This window comes from Rousettus aegyptiacus, unplaced genomic scaffold, assembly GCF_014176215.1.
Source record: "Rousettus aegyptiacus isolate mRouAeg1 unplaced genomic scaffold, mRouAeg1.p scaffold_m13_p_8, whole genome shotgun sequence".
In the NCBI taxonomy this organism is placed as follows: domain Eukaryota; kingdom Metazoa; phylum Chordata; class Mammalia; order Chiroptera; family Pteropodidae; genus Rousettus; species Rousettus aegyptiacus.
The window spans coordinates 94,779,073-94,797,350 of NW_023416311.1; the positions used below are offsets into that span (position 1 = coordinate 94,779,073).

Consider the following 18,278-nt stretch of genomic DNA (forward strand, 5'->3'; position numbering starts at 1 on the left):
GTGATAGGAATGAATGGAGAAGGGACAATAATTCAGAATTGAGCCCACATTTCCCATAGATTGAAGATAAGTGCTTAGGTAGAATCTACAAAGTTTAAATAGCTCTCCAAAGATCTTGAGACACTTGCTGTCTTACTCCTGACCAGTAGTGGTGTTAAACTGTACAGCATTCTTGGGAAGAGAAGGGACGTTTGTTCCTGTCTTGGTGAGGCTACCCCTTTTAGGCAATGGTGCACACTGTGTAATGGTCCCTGGAGTAATAATCTTAGGAGCAGCTCACCTTACCAGCACCAGTGTGGTTACCTGCTAGCTACGTGCACTAGCAACAGGGGACCTAAGCCAGCAGCTGATACTCAGCTTTTGATTGGAAGTACTGACTCTATGGAGGACCATCTTGTAGAAGGGTATGCTTCAGCTAAATTTGGACTTTATTTTTGTCATCTCTTCTTTGACTGGAACAATAGTGTAATGAATCTATTATTGGTTTGGAGTATGTTTTTCTTTATTGGCTTTTTTTTCCCCTTATATTTTCACAAGAGATTGTCAAATCCTAAACCCCACACAAAGGGAAATAGTGCAGTGAAGAACACACTTTTCCCCCTTTCGCTTATTAAGAGACATTATCCTGTATGCTATTGGCTTGTGAAATCTTACCATTATAAGGTATAATTCCTACAGTGAACCTGTTTTAAATAAAGTATTACTAAGGGCAATCTCAGACTCAGCATAATTTATCCCAGATCAAACATGGGAACTAGGTAAGATTTGTTTAACATAAAAATAGTAGTAACCATGAGAACTTCATCAATGGAGAAATTAAACTGAACTGACAACTGAAACATGAAGTCTGCTAAAAGTGGTTGATTCATCAATGGAGAAATGAAACCAGCTAACCAAACAAAAAACCAACTAATTATGTAGTGAAAATGTTTGTGGCAAAGATGCCCACAGCAAATATGCGACAGAGAAATACCTAGAACTTAAATGGTGTCTGTTGAGATAGGGAACACTGAGAAAGGAGCAAGTGGTGTCTTGGAGAGGAAGACCTTTAATTCACCGTAGGACGTGTTATGTTGAACATGCAGAGTGTGCTGAGTGGGGAGAAAGGTGAAGGCAGAACGATGCTGCTACAGGTCAGAGTACATGGGATGTGCGGGGGGATGTCGTGGCGAGGTCAAGATGTTGGGGACTGAGCAAGGACATGATAGCAGATGGTTGAACAGTGGGATGTTGAATTTGTCCTTCTGGAAGTAGAGCAGCTTTAGGGAGTGACAAGGTCCAGGGAGTGACCATGGCCGTGGGTTGGGTGGCTGAGACAGGGGAAGAGGAGTTTACTGGCCTTGAGGAGTGTCAAGTATTTTAGAGAACTATAGTATTAGATGAGTGGAATATTCTAGTGGCCTAAGGGGTTTGTCAGTTGCTATTGAAGATGTTCAGGCATTTGTGAAACCCTGTTTACACAATGAATTTTTTTTTCTTTTCTCTTTTTCTTTCCTCTAACAAAGTCATAGAATGTCATTCCACCCAGGACGAGGGTGTCCCCGAGGACGAGGAGGACATGGAGCCAGACCGTCAGCGCCAGCTTTTAGGCCCCAAAATCTGAGACTCCTTCACCCTCAGCAGCCTCCTGTGCAATATCAATATGAACCTCCAAGTGCTCCTTCCACCACGTTCTCGAACTCTCCAGCCCCCAATTTTCTGCCTCCACGACCGGACTTTGTACCCTTCCCTCCACCCATGCCTCCATCAGCACAAGGCCCTCTTCCCCCCTGCCCAATCCGGCCCCCTTTCCCCAATCACCAGATGAGGCCCCCCTTCCCTGTACCTCCCTGTTTTCCTCCCATGCCACCTCCGATGCCCTGTCCTAATAACCCGCCGGTCCCTGGAGCACCTCCTGGACAAGGCACCTTCCCCTTCATGATGCCCCCTCCTTCCATGCCTCACCCCCCACCCCCTCCCATCATGCCACAGCAGGTCAATTATCAGTACCCTCCGGGGTACTCGCACCACAATTTCCCACCTCCCAATTTTAACAGCTTCCAGAACAACCCCAGTTCTTTCCCACCCAGTGCTAATAACAGCAGTAGCCCTCATTTTAGGCATCTCCCTCCATACCCGCTCCCAAAGGCTCCCAGTGAGAGAAGATCCCCAGAGAGGCTCAAACACTACGACGATCACAGGCACCGGGATCACAGCCACGGGCGAGGCGAGAGGCATCGGTCCCTAGATCGGCGGGAGCGAGGCCGAAGTCCTGACAGGAGAAGACAAGACAGCCGCTACAGGTCAGATTACGACCGAGGGAGAACGCCATCTCGCCACCGGAGCTATGAGCGGAGCAGGTAGAACACTTGTGTTTTTTAATGAAAAAACCCAGACAGGCCATTTCTGTTTATCAGCAAACCAACCAAAGAGGTCTAGCAGTACATTTTAGTGTATAAAAAGAAAGAATGTTTTGGCCTGTTTTAAGGAGAAATAGGCAACTAAAGTAAATTGAAATCAGAAAAAGCCACTTTTGAAAAGCATTCCAAAATTATTAGTGTAGATTCATATCAATGGATGTAAGCTGATTACTCTGCTTAATACAGTTGACATTTTAATGATGATCCAGTGCAAGATCTTATATATATTTTTCGTATTATAATGTTTAATTATGTTCAATATGATCATCAGATCTGGTTACAGCACTTGAATTCTTTAGTAATTGATGATCTGTGTATGTTATCACTTAAGAATCAAACTAGTTAACAAGCAGAACTTGCTTTCTGATTTTTAGGATAAATGTTTTCTTGCTCTCTTTCCTGTGAAATGAAATATTAGTTACACATTATTAAGTAATAGTTTTCAAAACAGCTTTTAACCAGCTTTTGCTGTACCGAAACGAATTCACACTGAAGAAAGTCGTATTTAAAAAGCATATCCCATTTACATTTCTTATTTTCAAAAGACCGAATATCTATATTTACAAGGTTTTCAGCAGGAGTTCTTAAACTGGGATTCATAGATGGGCTTCTGAAATGCTTTGAAGCTCTGTGTGTGTGTGTGTGTCTGTGTGTGTGTGTGTGTGTGTGTGTGTGTGTGTGTATACATACATATATACAAAATTTTCGCAACATTTTATGTATAGGTATGTTTTCCTATAAGTAAATTGGTAGGTTATAGCAAATTCTCAAGAGATGGTGTGAGACTATTATCCAAAAGTCTAAAACCCATTGGTTTAGATGGAAAAATAAAAATACACAGGTAATGATTATATTCATATTTATTTGTACCTTCAGTGAACTCTTTATATTGCTGAAGATTCTAAGTTTTCCACTTGTCAAGCTAGTAATGGTGCTTCTCTTTCGGTCTCCTGTGGTGTGCTTTCGTTGTTGTGTAGAACTTCTGTGCAAAAAATGTTTGAGGTTCCCAAACCAGGTCACTTTATTATGTGGGTTTGTAGAGAGCTGGTCTTGGCTCCTGTGTAGTCAGTTCACTTCTCAGTTTCCATGCTTTTCTCGTGGCTGTCTGTTGGGCTGAACATTTTGCCAGTGAATGGTGGTGGTCATTCTCAGCCCTGAAGGGAGTGACTGGTGCTCGAAAGGCGTTGTTCCCTCTCCCTGACGCCATGGAAGGTAGAAGGTTTCTTGCAGAGGTGACCGATTTCTGGTGAGCCACAGCTGACTGGGAGTTGGTAGACTTTTAAATCTTTTCAACATAAATTACTGTTACTGGATCAATTTTATTCTTAATTATTCTGCGACAGAGAGTTGGCAGAGGCCCATGATAGTTTATTTTATAATTTCATGATGAAAATCTAAACTGGATTTTGTTAATAGTTTGCTTCAGACTTTAAAGTGATTGTTAGTAATCGTGTCTTTGGGGAAAGATTTTGCTGCTAACTTCAACATTCTAGATAGTGTTTGTTTGTCTGTCGGGGGGTGGTTAAGTTAGAGCTTGAGTTTTTAGGGCTCTGCTGTAAAACCCTAAATTTTTCCATCCTAGCTTAGACTTGAAGTTGCATGTTTGTTTTAAGAAACTCAGATGTCTCGTAAACTGAGGATTTCTCTCCCAGTAAGTGAAGTGCCAAAAGAATTCCTGTTATCTCTACTATTTACTGTGGGGGACTACAACCCTTTTACTATGAAGGACCTAGTTAGGCACTTGGCTCATCTTTCTAAGTGGCTTTTATTTATATTGGAGTTGTTTTATGATGTTGTACTTGGGGTGTTCACCCTAGAGCTGCCTTAATGTCACAGCTACATTATAATCGGCTCCTTTGGGGTCTTAAGGTAGAGTGTTAGTCATCTGTCTTATATGGAATGCTTCTGTGAAATAAACACGGGTCATGTGAAGTCCTCATATAACTTCTAGAAGTATATTGGGGAAAATAAAAAATTTCTAAATGTATGCAGGAGATTATGTTAAGTTTATGCACATCTGTAGTGTCCTCTGGCCACTTTGCCCTTCGCTTCTTGGGGTAAGTGAATCTATCCTTTTTTGAATTCTATTTCTTTCTCTTTTTCATCTCTGAAACGTGGTTGAATAATAATTACCAGATTGTTTTAGGGCAAATGATGTCGAGAGGAAGTTTGTGAGGAAGTGGATATATGTGTTTGTTATCGTGAAAGATTAAAGTTACTATGGGGAACAGGAAGAGAATCAGCCACAGATGTAATGCACCGAACATCGTGTTTGCAACACGGTGAGGAAAAGTGCAGTGGCTTCCCATCACTGAGTAATGCTACAGCACAGTGACCCCTATCAGCATCCTGTTGAGTACAGTGTGTAGCCATCAGAGAGCTATGTACCTAAGGGAAATCTTAAATGCTCACAAATGAGGATGAGTCTTTGGAAAAGTAACCTAAACATCATTTTTCTTGCCTTAAATGGGTTCATCATATAGTGTTTCTACTGTCATTTATATCCAAATTGGTCTTTTCAGTTCATACCCACTCAGAGGTAGCAGCCATCATTAGCATTGCTGTTTCTGAGTGCAAAATTCTATTGCCTACATGTTAAAAAACAAACAAAACATTAGGCATATCCTCTAGAGTTTTTATTTGGAAATATAGCATTTTTTCACTAGTCTGGCCATTGCCAATTATATCTTTGTCATGTGGTACTGCTCACTAGTTGGGATTTACTGTCTAGAAGTAAACTGTAATTTTAGAAGTGTATCAGGTAAAGTGTGTAGAATCCAGGCTTTGGCTACTCCATTTTGGACAGCTGGTGCATACCTGAGACTTATATGTATGCCAAAATATATTATTCAAAGGAACCTTCCTTGAGGAAGGAGTGATCTTTAAATGATAAAACAATTTTCATTTTAATATCTAAGCAGTCATGGATGTCTATCAGTTTTGTAAGTTCCGATTTCAACGTATTTGTTACATTTCTTCTATTTGGCTGTAGGTTGTGGATATTTTGAGCTTAGACATTTTGATAGTCTTCATGCTGGACTCAGGCCAATATAGCATTTTTTTTTTTTTTTAATTCCTAGATTAGATGCTTATTTCTCTAAGATTTAGTTCTGATTCAGACACACTAGAGTTTTGATTTTTGTTCCAGATCTTTATTGTACTTATTAAATAGACTCAGAAGTTATTATTATTCTATTTTTATATTGAGTAAACTCAGGGTCTTTATTTAGAATTTTTATTTTCAGATAACAGTAGCACTTTAAAATGACTTACAGTCTCAAGGCAGTTAGTGATAACTACAACTCAGACTTATAACCTGTAAAACCTTGGAATGCTTTCATTATAGAACCTTGTTCTAATCTTTACTATAGAAGCTTTGCTTTGCATTTATTTGATGAATGAAATTGATAGGTTCCTAGAAATCAATAGGTAGTAAATCATTTAAAGTTTTCCCTGTAGGTTAAATAACCAAAGATTGGTAGTTTGGAAGGTCTCTAGAGAAGATTATAATAAAATTCTCTTTGTTACTTAGCCTCGAGTATGACTTCTTCCTTTAAAGAAAACAGCAAAAAAAAATGTCCAAGTTACTTAACTTCTATAAAGTGAAAAACACCTTTATCCTCTAATAATTGAAGGATGAATAAAAATATCCCATAGAGAATAGTGTCTAAAAAATTTTTCGGAGAGGTCCATGTACTTAGAAGATGAATTCAGTGAAAAGAGGTGGTGTTTTTGAGTCTTTGTGTTGAAAACAGCTCTGTGTATTAATTCCTTTAAGGGAGCGGGAACGGGAGAGACACAGGCACCGGGACAGCCGAAGATCGCCGTCTCTGGAGAGGTCCTACAAGAAAGAGTATAAGCGGTCTGGGAGGTAAGCAAGGCGTTCACACTGAAAGGAATCGGAGGATTTTCTCCTTGAATGCAGTTTTGTGCTTATGCAAAGTACCAGCCAAGTCTTCAGAATCGCCCGAGAGTCTTCTAAAATGCCCCGTGAAAAGCTAATGTATCCAGTAAATTAAAAACTTAACTTTCAAGATGCATTGATTAGGCACAAGGAAAATCTTGATAAACTTCTCAAAATTAGAAATTCTACGGGCCACTGTCTCTGACCTCAATTACTATAAAAGTATACATTAACAATTCAAGGTTTTTAAAAATAAACCTTGGAAATTTATAATTATATTCTTAAAAGTGCTTGTTTCAGAAAAACGCAAAATTGTAGTTACACTTAATTTAGGAAAATGACATTTAGATTGCTATAAACTAGAATTTACAGATGTAACCAATTCTACATTGAGGAGTAAAATTCATGGTCTTAAATAATGGTAATTAAGAACAGCATTCTGGAGTCTGATAGATTTGGGGGCAATTATTCTCCCAACTTTGTTGTTGGGCAAAGTTATCTAAACTTTTAGTGTCACTGTCTTTGTCTAAAATAAGGACAGTTATACTTGCCTTGAGTGGCGAGGACTCATTGAGATAATACGTGTAAAATATTTAGAACTAGGCCCCAAATTTGTGGTAAATAGATGGTAGATATGTGTATATAAGTATTATCTGATTATTTGGTTCTACATATTGGTAGAGTATGAGAAAAGCAGAAAAAGAGATTCAAAAATAAAAGAAATTAATGAAATAGAACTACAGCATTATAGAAATATTTGTACATGATTGTAAGACTTTTTTGAAAGGTAATACAATTTAAAAAGTGGCAAATCAAGAAAAGAAAAACATACATGCCATTAGGTATGAGAAAGATTGTATCATTATTAAGATGAAGAAGATTTAAAAATTATAATATATTGGTGTAAGTACAGATATTTTATTTTAAAAAATTTTAAACTTGGATGTGATGGGTTGATTTTTACGAAAACAAAAACTAAAGGCTTCACACTAGAAGAAGAAAAATTTAATAGGTCAGTAACCATGGAAAATATTGAAAAGTTGAATTTGTACCACCTGTAAAAAAATTTCACACTGTTCTAGAACACTGAAGAAGGTGGAAGGAAAGTTCAGCTCATGCTGTGATAGCAGAAAAACCCAGATGGCAAAACCTAACAAATGAAAAGGAAACTAAAAAACAGTCTCTCTTTTGAATATGGGTGTGAAAATACTGATTATTATATTAGCAAGTTGTTTTCAGTCGTGTGTTAAAATAACAGCATTCTGATATTGCATGGATAGATAAGTTAATATTAGGAAATCTGTAACTAATCTTTAGTATCAAAATTGATAGGGTTTTCTGAGTACCTGCCTATTAGATATTTTAGATAACATCAGCATTCATTAATTAGTAGAAACTTTGGTGAACTGGGAATATAAGCAGATTTCTTAAACATTATGGAGAACGTTATCTCATGATGAACACTTTCGACGTCATCTCAGAAGAACCAAATTTAATGTTGAAACCTTAAAGGCCTTTCTATACAAGTTAGAGAAAAGACAAGGAGGCCCCATTGCCTGTCACTGTCACCTAACATTATATAACTTAATAACAAACAAATGAAAACATTGCATTACTGTGTGTCGTAGGTATTATACTACTGTGAGTGTTACAGTCATTAACAAAAGTCCCCACTTTACAGGAATAAGAAATAACTATGAGAAGTGCTTTTGATAGAGCAGTTACATGTTGCTCTGGGAATACAGCAGTGAAAAACTCGTCTAGGGTAGTCATACAGAAATTGATGTTTTACTGATACATGAAGTATGGATAGGAATGTAGTAGAGCAGGGATGGTGGGGAAGAGAAAAGAGCATGTGTGAGGGTTGCAGTGTGGAGAAATGCTGTGAGGTTAAGCCTGGAGGGTGGGAAATGAGTTAAGGCTTTTGTAGTAATTCATGAAAGAAATAATTGCGCCTAGACCCGGGCAATGACAGTAGTAATGGGAAAGGTGGAGGTAATTGAGAGATGTTGATTAGGGTCAGTAGGATTTGATAACTGACAGTGAGGGAAGAAGACTCAACAGTCATCACCTGAGATCTGGTGTTCTCCAGTGAGGATGGAGAACACCAAGAAAGGCAAGTGGATGAGTTCAGTTTGGGGCATGTGGAATTTGAGAATCTGTGAGACAACCAAGTGGAATTGTATGGCTGTTAATTGGATATACAGGTGTAAAATTTACCCAAGAGATCCCAGATGGAAATACTAAGTGCCTTGGATTAGTTAAGATTAACTAGGAAGAGTTCGTTCAGTGAGGACGGGCCTGAGGAGGAGGGGATGAAGGAGGATATAAGGATAGGAAAGAAGTCAAGATGCTGTGTTGGTGGAAATCATCGAGGACCAATTTGAGGTTGATGATTTTTAATGTAGAGTGCTGGAAATCTCTTCAGTCTAGTGGTTTCTTCTCCAATGCCTAGTAGCTTGTGGAGAAGGCAGACTTCGATTCTGTGAGTTCTAACAAATGTAGTAGATGAGAAAATAAAAATTAAAGATGTAAATACTGTAAAGGAGGAAAAGTTATCATAGCATGTAATGTAACATTGTTGAACAATATCCTGTGCTTACTTTGTCAGCACGTATACTAAAAAAACAATTTCGAGTTTGAAACTGGGACTGCCTGATATACTTATCTAAAAAAGATGTCTTCTTTTGAAAAGCTCCCTCAAAGTGTTAAAAAAGAAAAAGGAAAAAAGAATACTAATTGATGTTCACAACAGACAACCTTGACTACCCATCATTCAGTATACCTGCCTAAAGAGAATGGGGTGAGGCTGTTTTTTGCCCATGTTTGGTGACAATAATAAACATTTGGTGGGATTTTCAGTACATGTTGAAATGTCTGTGTCAAACAATCGTATTAACATTTACTACTTACTAGCTTTGTGATATTGGGCAAAAGACATCATTTCTAATTCTGTTTCCTCTGTAGGGGATGTTCATATCTGTTTCATAAGATTCTTGTAAGGATTAAATATGAGTCAGTAAAGTGCTTAGCAGAGTGTCAGGCTCTCAGTAAGCACCAAAAGCAAAACCACACCACTGGGAGCTAAGTTGTCATTTTTAGCTAATGGTGTTATCGGGAAAATTCAAATGGATCAGCTCAGAAGCAGTGACAGTTAACTCACTGAGGTTGACAGTTAGAAAATATACATACTAAAATTAATAGCTTTCCTAAATAAACCAGGAATACCTAATTAAGAAATGTAGTGGAAAAACAATGTAGACTCACTACAGAAAATTTACATCAATTAAAATTAAATATCTTACTAAAACTTAAAAAACGTATAGGTTAATGGGAAGAAAATATGAATGTAGCTGATGATAGAGGAGAGAATACCATATTTCCATAGTGGAAATGGAAGATAGGATTGCAAGAATATCAGTTTTTTTTCTGAATTAATCTGTAATTTTAATGTAACCAGTTGAATGAAGTATGAGTTTTAGAACTTCATGATGACTCAGATTCTTTGGAATAGAAGAGTAATGAAGAAAAATTATAATGCAGTTTTAGTAGTATTAAAATGTTCTATAAATACACAAAACAATTTGATATAGGTATAAATATATCAATGAAACAAATATTAAACAACATTCAAGTATATATAAGATAGACATCTATCATAAAGTTGTTTTGTCAAATCAGAGGAGAAACTTATGTGAGGACATTGGCAAGCTGTGTGGAGGAAAATACAAATTAAATTTCTGCCTTATATCTTGGAGAGATAGAGTAAAAAAAAAATAATGTTAAAAGTAACTGAAGAAAATGGAAAATATTTCATCTCTAGAGAGGAAAGGATTGCCAGCATAACACTAAGGAGGAATCATAAATTTAAAAATGTCTAGATTTGGCCATATACAGTTACATGGAGAAATAAGTGATAGAATTAAAAAGAAAACAACCGAAAAAAGATTATTTACATTCGACAGAAGGGTGATTATCTTAATAAAAAACTCAATAAATAAACTATAATCCTAATTTAAAAAATATTGGCATGGCATATGACTGGAAGGTTCAAAAAACACAAAATGTATCATTTCAGTTATAAAAAATTGTAAGTTAAATGAGATACTTTTTTCATTAAAATGGCAAATAATCATGAAGACAGGATGTGTAGAAATGAGAACTCGGTATGATTTCGATGATAGTCTAAACCAGTACTAGTATTTCCTGTCTATAGAGAAGACAAGAAAAAGTACGTGCACACACTTTGAAATAATCTGACAAGTGAGTTCATGGTAGCATTGTTTATAATGGCAAAAAAAGAATGGTAACCTACACAACTGTGATCAAATTTGTTAGAGTATAGTACATTCAAACAAAAGAATAATATGAATTTATTGAAAATGGTTCAGATGTAGGTGTATGGAAATAAGGTATTCCTGATTTACCACTGAGTAAGAAGGGAGGTTTGTTTTTATTAAAACATGTATGGTGATTTTTGTTTTATTTTTATTAATGCTTTATTTTTTTCTATAATGAATGTATATACATTTTACTTTGCAGTAACTTTTTTGGGGGGGGTAACAAAGTTAATGATGTATGCACACTAATATTTAGAAGTTATATCAGTATAAGTAATCAATATGTATAATCTTTCTAATCACCTACCCCTTCCCCCCAATGTCTACACACCTACACACTCACGCTTTCCCTGTCATAAAATTAGAAGTTAGTGGTAGAATTAATGGAAAGAGTTAATTGACGACTTTGGTCCAGATGTAAGCTTTCTTGGATAATGGTAACTTTGTTGGCGGAGCTGCAGAGGCTACCAGCATAACACTAACAAAGAAGTTACTCTCCTTGGCTGGATTCTCAAGGTCTGTATGGTTCAACTAAATTTTTTGGGCTATAGGTTTTTTCCTCCAAACACATCCATAGGATGAGCCTTTGCTGCAAATTTCACACCCCCAAAATTCAAGGAAAATACAATTATATTTTTTAATTAAGTTAATATTAGTATTTGTGGAGATCAGAATTAGGCAAAATGGAGATTTCATGAAGTAATAATCTACAAGTGGACTTCCAGAGATGGTTAGGGATGCTGTAACTGGTTTACTCCTGGATTATGGTCCTCAGGCAAAATTTATGGCCAGGTTGAGACCATGTTTTGTGAAGTTTTTGTTTTCTTTATTTTTTTTCCCCTTGGGAAAGCAGGATGTAGAGGACCCAAAGCTAGTATTCTCGTTGTTGAAATTGTCTATATGTGGAGAGTTACAGATGTTTCCTAAGTATCTTTCTCTTCTAGGAGTTACGGTTTGCCAGTTGTTCCTGAACCTGCTGGATGCACACCAGAATTACCTGGGGACATTATTAAAAATACAGATTCTTGGGCCCCATCCCCGGAGACTGTGAATCAGTAAGTAGATCTAGGGTAGGGCCTGGGAATTTGTATTTTTAAACAAGTAACTTCAGGTGATTCTAATGCCACCAGACTGGTGTTTGGGATTTGCTGGTTTAACAAAAAGTAAATATGGTGGTTTGGCATGGCATTTTACTTTTAGGTAAAAAGTGAAATGAACAGGTGAAATAGAATAGTTGTACAGTGGAAGGACATTTTTAATAATTAGCCTCCTTCGCCTCCTTTTGAAGTCGCTCCCCAAGTAGAGAGAAGAAGAGAGCCCGTTGGGAGGAAGAAAAAGACAGATGGAGTGACAACCAGAGCTCTGGCAAAGAGAAGAATTATACCTCAATCAAGGAAAAAGAGCCGGAGGAGACGCTGCCTGACAAAAATGAGGAGGACGAGGAAGAACTTCTCAAGCCTGTGTGGATTCGGTGTACCCACTCAGAAAACTACTACTCCAGTGACCCCATGGATCAGGTGGTAGGTGTGAAGTAGGAGAGAAGCTGTAGACCAGGGTTTCTCAACCTTGGCACTGTTGGCATTTGGGCTGGATGACCCCATGGATCAGGTGGTAGGTGTGAAGTAGGAGAGAAGCTGTAGACCAGGGTTTCTCAACCTTGGCACTGTTGGCATTTGGGCTGGATGATCCTTTGCGATGATCCTGCCTTGTGCATGTAGGATGTTGAGCAGCATCTCTGGCCTCTGTACTGGATGTCAGTAAAATCCCTTCCCTGTAATGATAACCAAAGCTGTGTTTATACTTTGCCAAGTGTCCCCTGGGTGGAAACCCCGACTGTATCCCATTTGAGAACCACTGCTGTAGACAAAAGCTGTTTTACAAAGGCAAGAGTACAGTACATTAATTAAAGTATCTCTCCATTCTGCATTTGTTACGACACTGCTAGTCTTGACACTTGTGGTTTTGTAAGCTCTCACTCATAACTACTTTATGTAGTTTGTTGGGGGGGGTGTGTGTGTGTCCCCAAATGTGAAATAAGCAAGAATTTGAGTTTGTTTCTTACAAATCTATCCTTGACCAAAGATAACCATAGGAAGTTTCTTGTGCATATTGGCTAGTTTGTGGAATGGCAGGTGTGGTCACCCGTGATGGGCTCTGGAGAGACTCAGCGCACATGCTGCTTGAGACGGGGCTCACAGGGTGTGGCACGCCTGCACTCACTGCCGCGGTGGACTGCACAACCTCCTCCATGTGCTCGCTTCTCTTTTCTTCCATCTCCATTTTACTTTCTATCGTTCTTGCTTTTTTCCCCCTCTGTTTCTCCCAATAGTTGTTAACACTTACAACCCATTAATGTAGGCATATTTGCCGCAGTATCGATGCACAGTAATGTTCGTTGATTAAATGAAGGAGTAAGGGAATGAATATCTGTAGATTTAGTGCATGGGGTCAGTAAGTGAATGTTCTGTTTCTTTTAATTTTGTGAAAATAGCTTTTACTCACACTGAACTCTTATTTATGGGGACTCCTCTGTCTTTGGAAAAAAGGGTTGAGACATTTCTCATAGTAGTATGATACTTTACTTGCTAAATTAGAGTAGGGTTTTTTTTTTTTTTAATATAGTTTATAAAATAATCCTCTGATTCTCTCCCCCTGGCTCTCCACCTAGCCATTACCTTACTGCTGACTGCATTGCCTGTGCCGCGGTCCCCATCCCCGTGACCATCTGTCAACTACTAATTTGTACTTTGTTAACCCTTCACTCCTAGTCATAGTTCATGTGATATAGGTCAGGGAAGGCTCACATACTGAGACTTTTATGGTGCCAGAACTTCACCCTGTGCTTCTCATATTATCTTATTTAATCCTCAAAACATCTCTGGAAAGAGGTTGTCTAGCAGTTAAGAATGCACTGCATAATGGCATTTTGGTCAATGATGGACTGCATTTATGGTTATAAGATTACATGGAGCTGAAAACTTTCTGTCACCTAGTGACTTCGTGGGTATCATAATGTCATTGCACAGTGCATTAGTCGTGTTTGTGGTGATGCTCATATAAACATACCCACTCAGCTGCCAGTTGTATAGAAGTATAGCACATACAATTATGTATAGTACATAATACTTGATAATGATAAATTATGTTACTGGTTTATGTATGTACGATATACTTTTTTATTATTATTTTGGAGCGTACTCTTTACTTACAAAACAGTAGGCCGTGTTTCCCTGGCAGTAGCCTCACATATCTCATGTTTACTGCGTCTCTTGCCTGCATCATTTTTTCTTGTGCTTGATTTAATCTGGTGGTGTTTGGTACAATAACATGCCATACAGGTTAGTAGCCTAGGAGGAACAGGCTTTACCATCTTGCCTAGGTGTGGAGTAGGCCATATTACCAAGGTTTGTGTGAGTGCATTCTGTGATGTTTGCACAATGACAAAATTGTTTAGTGATGCATTTCTCAGAACATTACCACTTTGTTTATGCTGTGCAGACTAAGAATGATTGACTTATTGAGACTTAGAACTGGGTTTATTTTTTCAACCAGATGTCTGGAGGGAGGCAGTGGCCAGTGTTTGTTTAGTGGCCCAGTGATGGCAGGGCTTTAGGTTGGCATCTGCTGTCTTTTGGAGCATCCACCACAGTTGCAGGATGGACTGAGCAGTTCCACGTGTCATGTCTTTAAACACTTCTGTTTTATACAGCAGACATAGGATGCAGAGGGCAGTGTTGGGCGGACTCTCCCTCTAGTAACTTGCCCAGGCTCCCACAGATTTTTTCTCTTATCTTTTTCCAAAACTGTGTCCTGTGTCTTCTTCAGGGTTTTATTTTTCATCACTGCCATAACAAATTTCCACAAACTATGGCTTAAAACAGCACACGTTTATTATCTTACTTTTCCGCAGGTCAGAAGTCATCTTGGGTCTCAGCGGCTAATTCAAGGTGTCTTCGGGAGAGAATCTGTTTTCTTTCTCATTCATATTGTTGGCAGAGTTCAGTTTCTTGTGGCTGTAGGTTTGAAGTTTCTTTACTGGCCTGCAAATAAGGGCTGTTTCTATCTTCTGGAGGCCATGTACATTCCTTGGTTCATGGGCTCTTTCTTCATCTTCAAAACCAGCAGCGTGGGTCGAGGTCTTCATGTGCTTTGAATATCTCGCCTCTTCTTGCATTGCACCTCGACTCCCTCTGGGAAAGGTTCTCTGCTTTTAAAGGCTAATGTTATATCAGGCCCACCCGGATAATCCGGGGTAATCTCCCCATCTCAAATTCTGTTACCTTAATCACTTCTGCAAACTCCTTTCTGCCATGTAAGGTTTCCAGGGATTCTGTTTCCAGGGATTAGGACAGAAACATCTTAAAAACAAAACAAAACAAAACAAAGTTGAAGATCCTGAAGTTAGAGAACTTAAACGTTTTTTTTTACTTCATTTTTATGGGTGTATTAAAACTCCAGTGTAGAAGGAAATTGATAAACCAGTGCAACATTTGCCTTTGTGTTTTTGTCATCTGGTGCAGCAGGGTGGTCTGGATGTCAGTGCGATTCTCGCATCACCCATGTCGGTAATGAGGTGGGGCTGAGGGAAAGCAAGTACCTTCTTTTGGGGTAACTGCAGATTTTATGATTTCTTTAATTTTTTAACATCCGAAAGCTCTGGTTCTCACATTTTGAAAATTACTAAGTTAGAGAGTGTGGGCATTTAAGATGATTTTCAACCTGAGAAGAGAGTGGGGAAAAGTGAAGGGCTCCCTCCAGGAATGTGTTGTGTTTGTTGGGGGTGGGGGGAGGGGGAGAGCGAGAATATCACTGTGTTTATGAGGGGTGTGTGTGTGTGGGGGGGAGATGTATAGGATATCTCTTTTTCATCATTGGATTAATGTGGAAGATAGACAAACAATGTGGACTATCAGTGATTTTTAGTTGGGGAAGTGGATGCTTTCTAGGAGGGTGTCAGGTATTATGAATTCTCGGGGTCATGATTTTTTTTGTCATATCAAAAGGGCAAAGATAAACAATTCTAATGTTTTCGAATGCTGGCAAAGTACACCTTCCTGAGGACTGTGTCAGCCAACTATGCACGATTCAGAACATCATTTGCCAGCACTGCACATTTTGTTTCTAAATGTTTGTTAAGTTGAGAGTTGATAAATGGCACCTTGCTGTTACAAATCTTTGATTACTTATGAGTTCTTATGTCTCTTTGGTATGACTGTTTTTTACATAGTTTTAATACTGATCCTTTATTTTTCAAAGGGAGATTCTACTGTAGTTGGAACAAGTAGGCTTCGCGACTTATATGACAAATTTGAGGAAGAGTTGGGGAGCAGGCAAGAAAAGGCCAAAGCTGCTAGACCTCCATGGGAGCCTCCAAAGACGAAGCTAGATGAAGATTTAGGTGAGTCAGAAGTTACTAGACCAAGGTCCTTCTCTTTTATTACTGCTTAATCCCGGACTTTTGGGATGTGTCCTTGAGAGTCCCAAATATAGATTTACCCTTTTTCATTTTATTTTCCTTAAAGTCAACACAATACATAGCAATGGAACTTCTTTTTTATCTTAGTCTTCCTCAGTTAACATTCAGCGGAATATATGAGAGATCTCATTTGCAAGGCACACTGACAGTTGTGTCCATTGTAGAATCGTCTAGTCTTAGAATCAGAAGGGACTGTAGTCTAGCCTTCCACCCAAAGCAGGAGCCTGTTCCTATGCCTTGTGCCTCTGACGGGCAGGCATTCCCTTACGGCCCTGTCCACTGCCAGGGTACTCCTGTTTGATGAGGAAGTGCTAGCTATAGCCCGGCTCTGTTTGAAGGTTTCTCTCACATAGATAGTTTCCATGACTTTCTCATATGGTGGTCTGTTTTTTTTCATGTGTCTGAGGTTCCAAATAGACAGCAATATCTTTGAGGATAGAAACTACTTTTTTAGTACTTTGCGTCCTTAACCCCGAACAGAATGCCACGTGTGGATGAGACATTCTGTATGCCTTTTCCTGCGTGTTCTCTGGCTCTCCTCTACCCACCTTCATTGCATCTCCTATGCTGAGAGGTAATATCCATGGTGGATACTGAACCAGCTGGCCTGGGTTCGAATCCCCGCTTCATCTCTTGAAGTGGGATCTTGGGCAAGTGACTTAATCTCTCTGCGCCTCACTTTTCTTATCTTTAATAGAGGAATGACAACAGCATCTTTCTCCTGCAGTATACTTGAAAATACTACTGCGTAAATCTTGAGTTTTATCACTATGCTGTACTACATTAATCTCTTGTAGGATTAATCTAAGTTCTAGGTCTTTTTTTTTATTGTGGTAAAATACACATAACACAGAATGTATCATTTAGCCATTTTTACACGTGCAGTTCAGTAGCATTAAGTGCGTTCACATTGTTGTACAGTCTCCAGAGCTCCTTTCATCCTGCTGATCTGGAAGTCTGTACCCATTAGACAGCAGCTCCGCGTCCCCGCCCTGCAGCAGCGCCGGCCACCACCACACCACTTTCTGTTTCCATGAATCTGACAACTGTAGGTACGACATATAGGTAGAATCACACAGTAGTTTTCTTTTTGTGACTGGCTCATTTCACTTAGCATAATTCTCAGTCAGTTTTTATTCACTCACTTCCAAGGACTGAAATCTTTTATGGCTACTACTCAGAAAAAAATTTAAACTCTTCAGTCTGGCATTCAGAGCCCTCAGGCTGGCAGTCACGACACTTCACCCCCTCTCCTCTTGGTATTTTTCTGGCCCCAGCCAGAGGCCACACCTGCTCTTGCCTCCATGCTTTTGCCCGCAGTGCTCCTTCTGTGTTCCTTTCCTCTTACCTCCTCCTCATCAGCCCAACCCCACCTTACTCCACCTCCCTGCCTCGGTCACGTGATCCCTGCCCGGAAATCGTCAGTGACCTTCATCTTTTGTGAACTGCTGCACTTTTTTGAATATGAAACCCCATACTGGTACTGTGGTTGGCATTTTCTCTGGCATTGTTCATAAGTCTTTCTCTGTAAAAATCTTTGTTTGTTTCCCCAGTTAGATCATGACAGCTTTATGGGCTGTATCATTTTTCATGGTATTGCTGAGCAGAGTGCTTAGTGCAGAGTAGGCACTCAAATGTTTGTCAAAAGAATAAACAACTATCCTTACATTTAGAGGTTTGGGTCATTTGGAATTCTCTATGTATAACCACTTCCAACTTCTATCGTTGTTTTCCCCCTGCTTCTATTAGAAAGTTCCAGTGAGTCTGAGTGTGAGTCCGATGAAGACAGCACCTGTTCTAGCAGCTCAGACTCTGAAGTTTTTGACGTTATTGCAGAAATCAAACGCAAAAAGGCCCATCCTGACCGACTTCATGACGAACTTTGGTACAATGACCCAGGCCAGGTGCGCGTGTTTTTATGCTCTTTCTGTGCAGGTTGCAAACCCACACATCACATTTATGACTCCAGGCTCTGAAGATGCATGTCGGCTCGTATGAAACTGAATTTTCCTCTCAGGGCCGTGTGCCGTTCTTTGGAGCTCATTTCTTTTCGGCTTCAGAATTCAGCTCCAAAGCGTAAGCACCAGAGCAACTGTTTCTTTGAATCATATTTGACGATGTTGGGAAATCCTGTGTTAGAGAGCAGGATAATGGAGCTG

The 18,278-nt window shown here is 39.1% G+C and overlaps 1 protein-coding gene across 4 annotated transcripts in view; it reads left to right on the plus strand.

Moving 5' to 3' along the window:
• The window catches only part of DROSHA (drosha ribonuclease III), a 108,425-nt gene that overhangs the window by 3,558 nt on the left and 86,589 nt on the right, over positions 1-18,278 (plus strand). For 3 of the 4 annotated variants that reach the window (XM_036225472.1, XM_036225474.1, XM_036225473.1), the window contains 6 exons: positions 1,506-2,339; positions 6,178-6,270; positions 11,588-11,698; positions 11,932-12,163; positions 15,900-16,041; positions 17,869-18,023. In XM_036225472.1, the coding sequence (XP_036081365.1) occupies positions 1,506-2,339; positions 6,178-6,270; positions 11,588-11,698; positions 11,932-12,163; positions 15,900-16,041; positions 17,869-18,023 (1,567 nt within the window). The remainder of the gene's footprint in view (positions 1-1,505; positions 2,340-6,177; positions 6,271-11,587; positions 11,699-11,931; positions 12,164-15,899; positions 16,042-17,868; positions 18,024-18,278) is intronic. The other variant, XM_036225475.1, reaches the window with a different exon arrangement.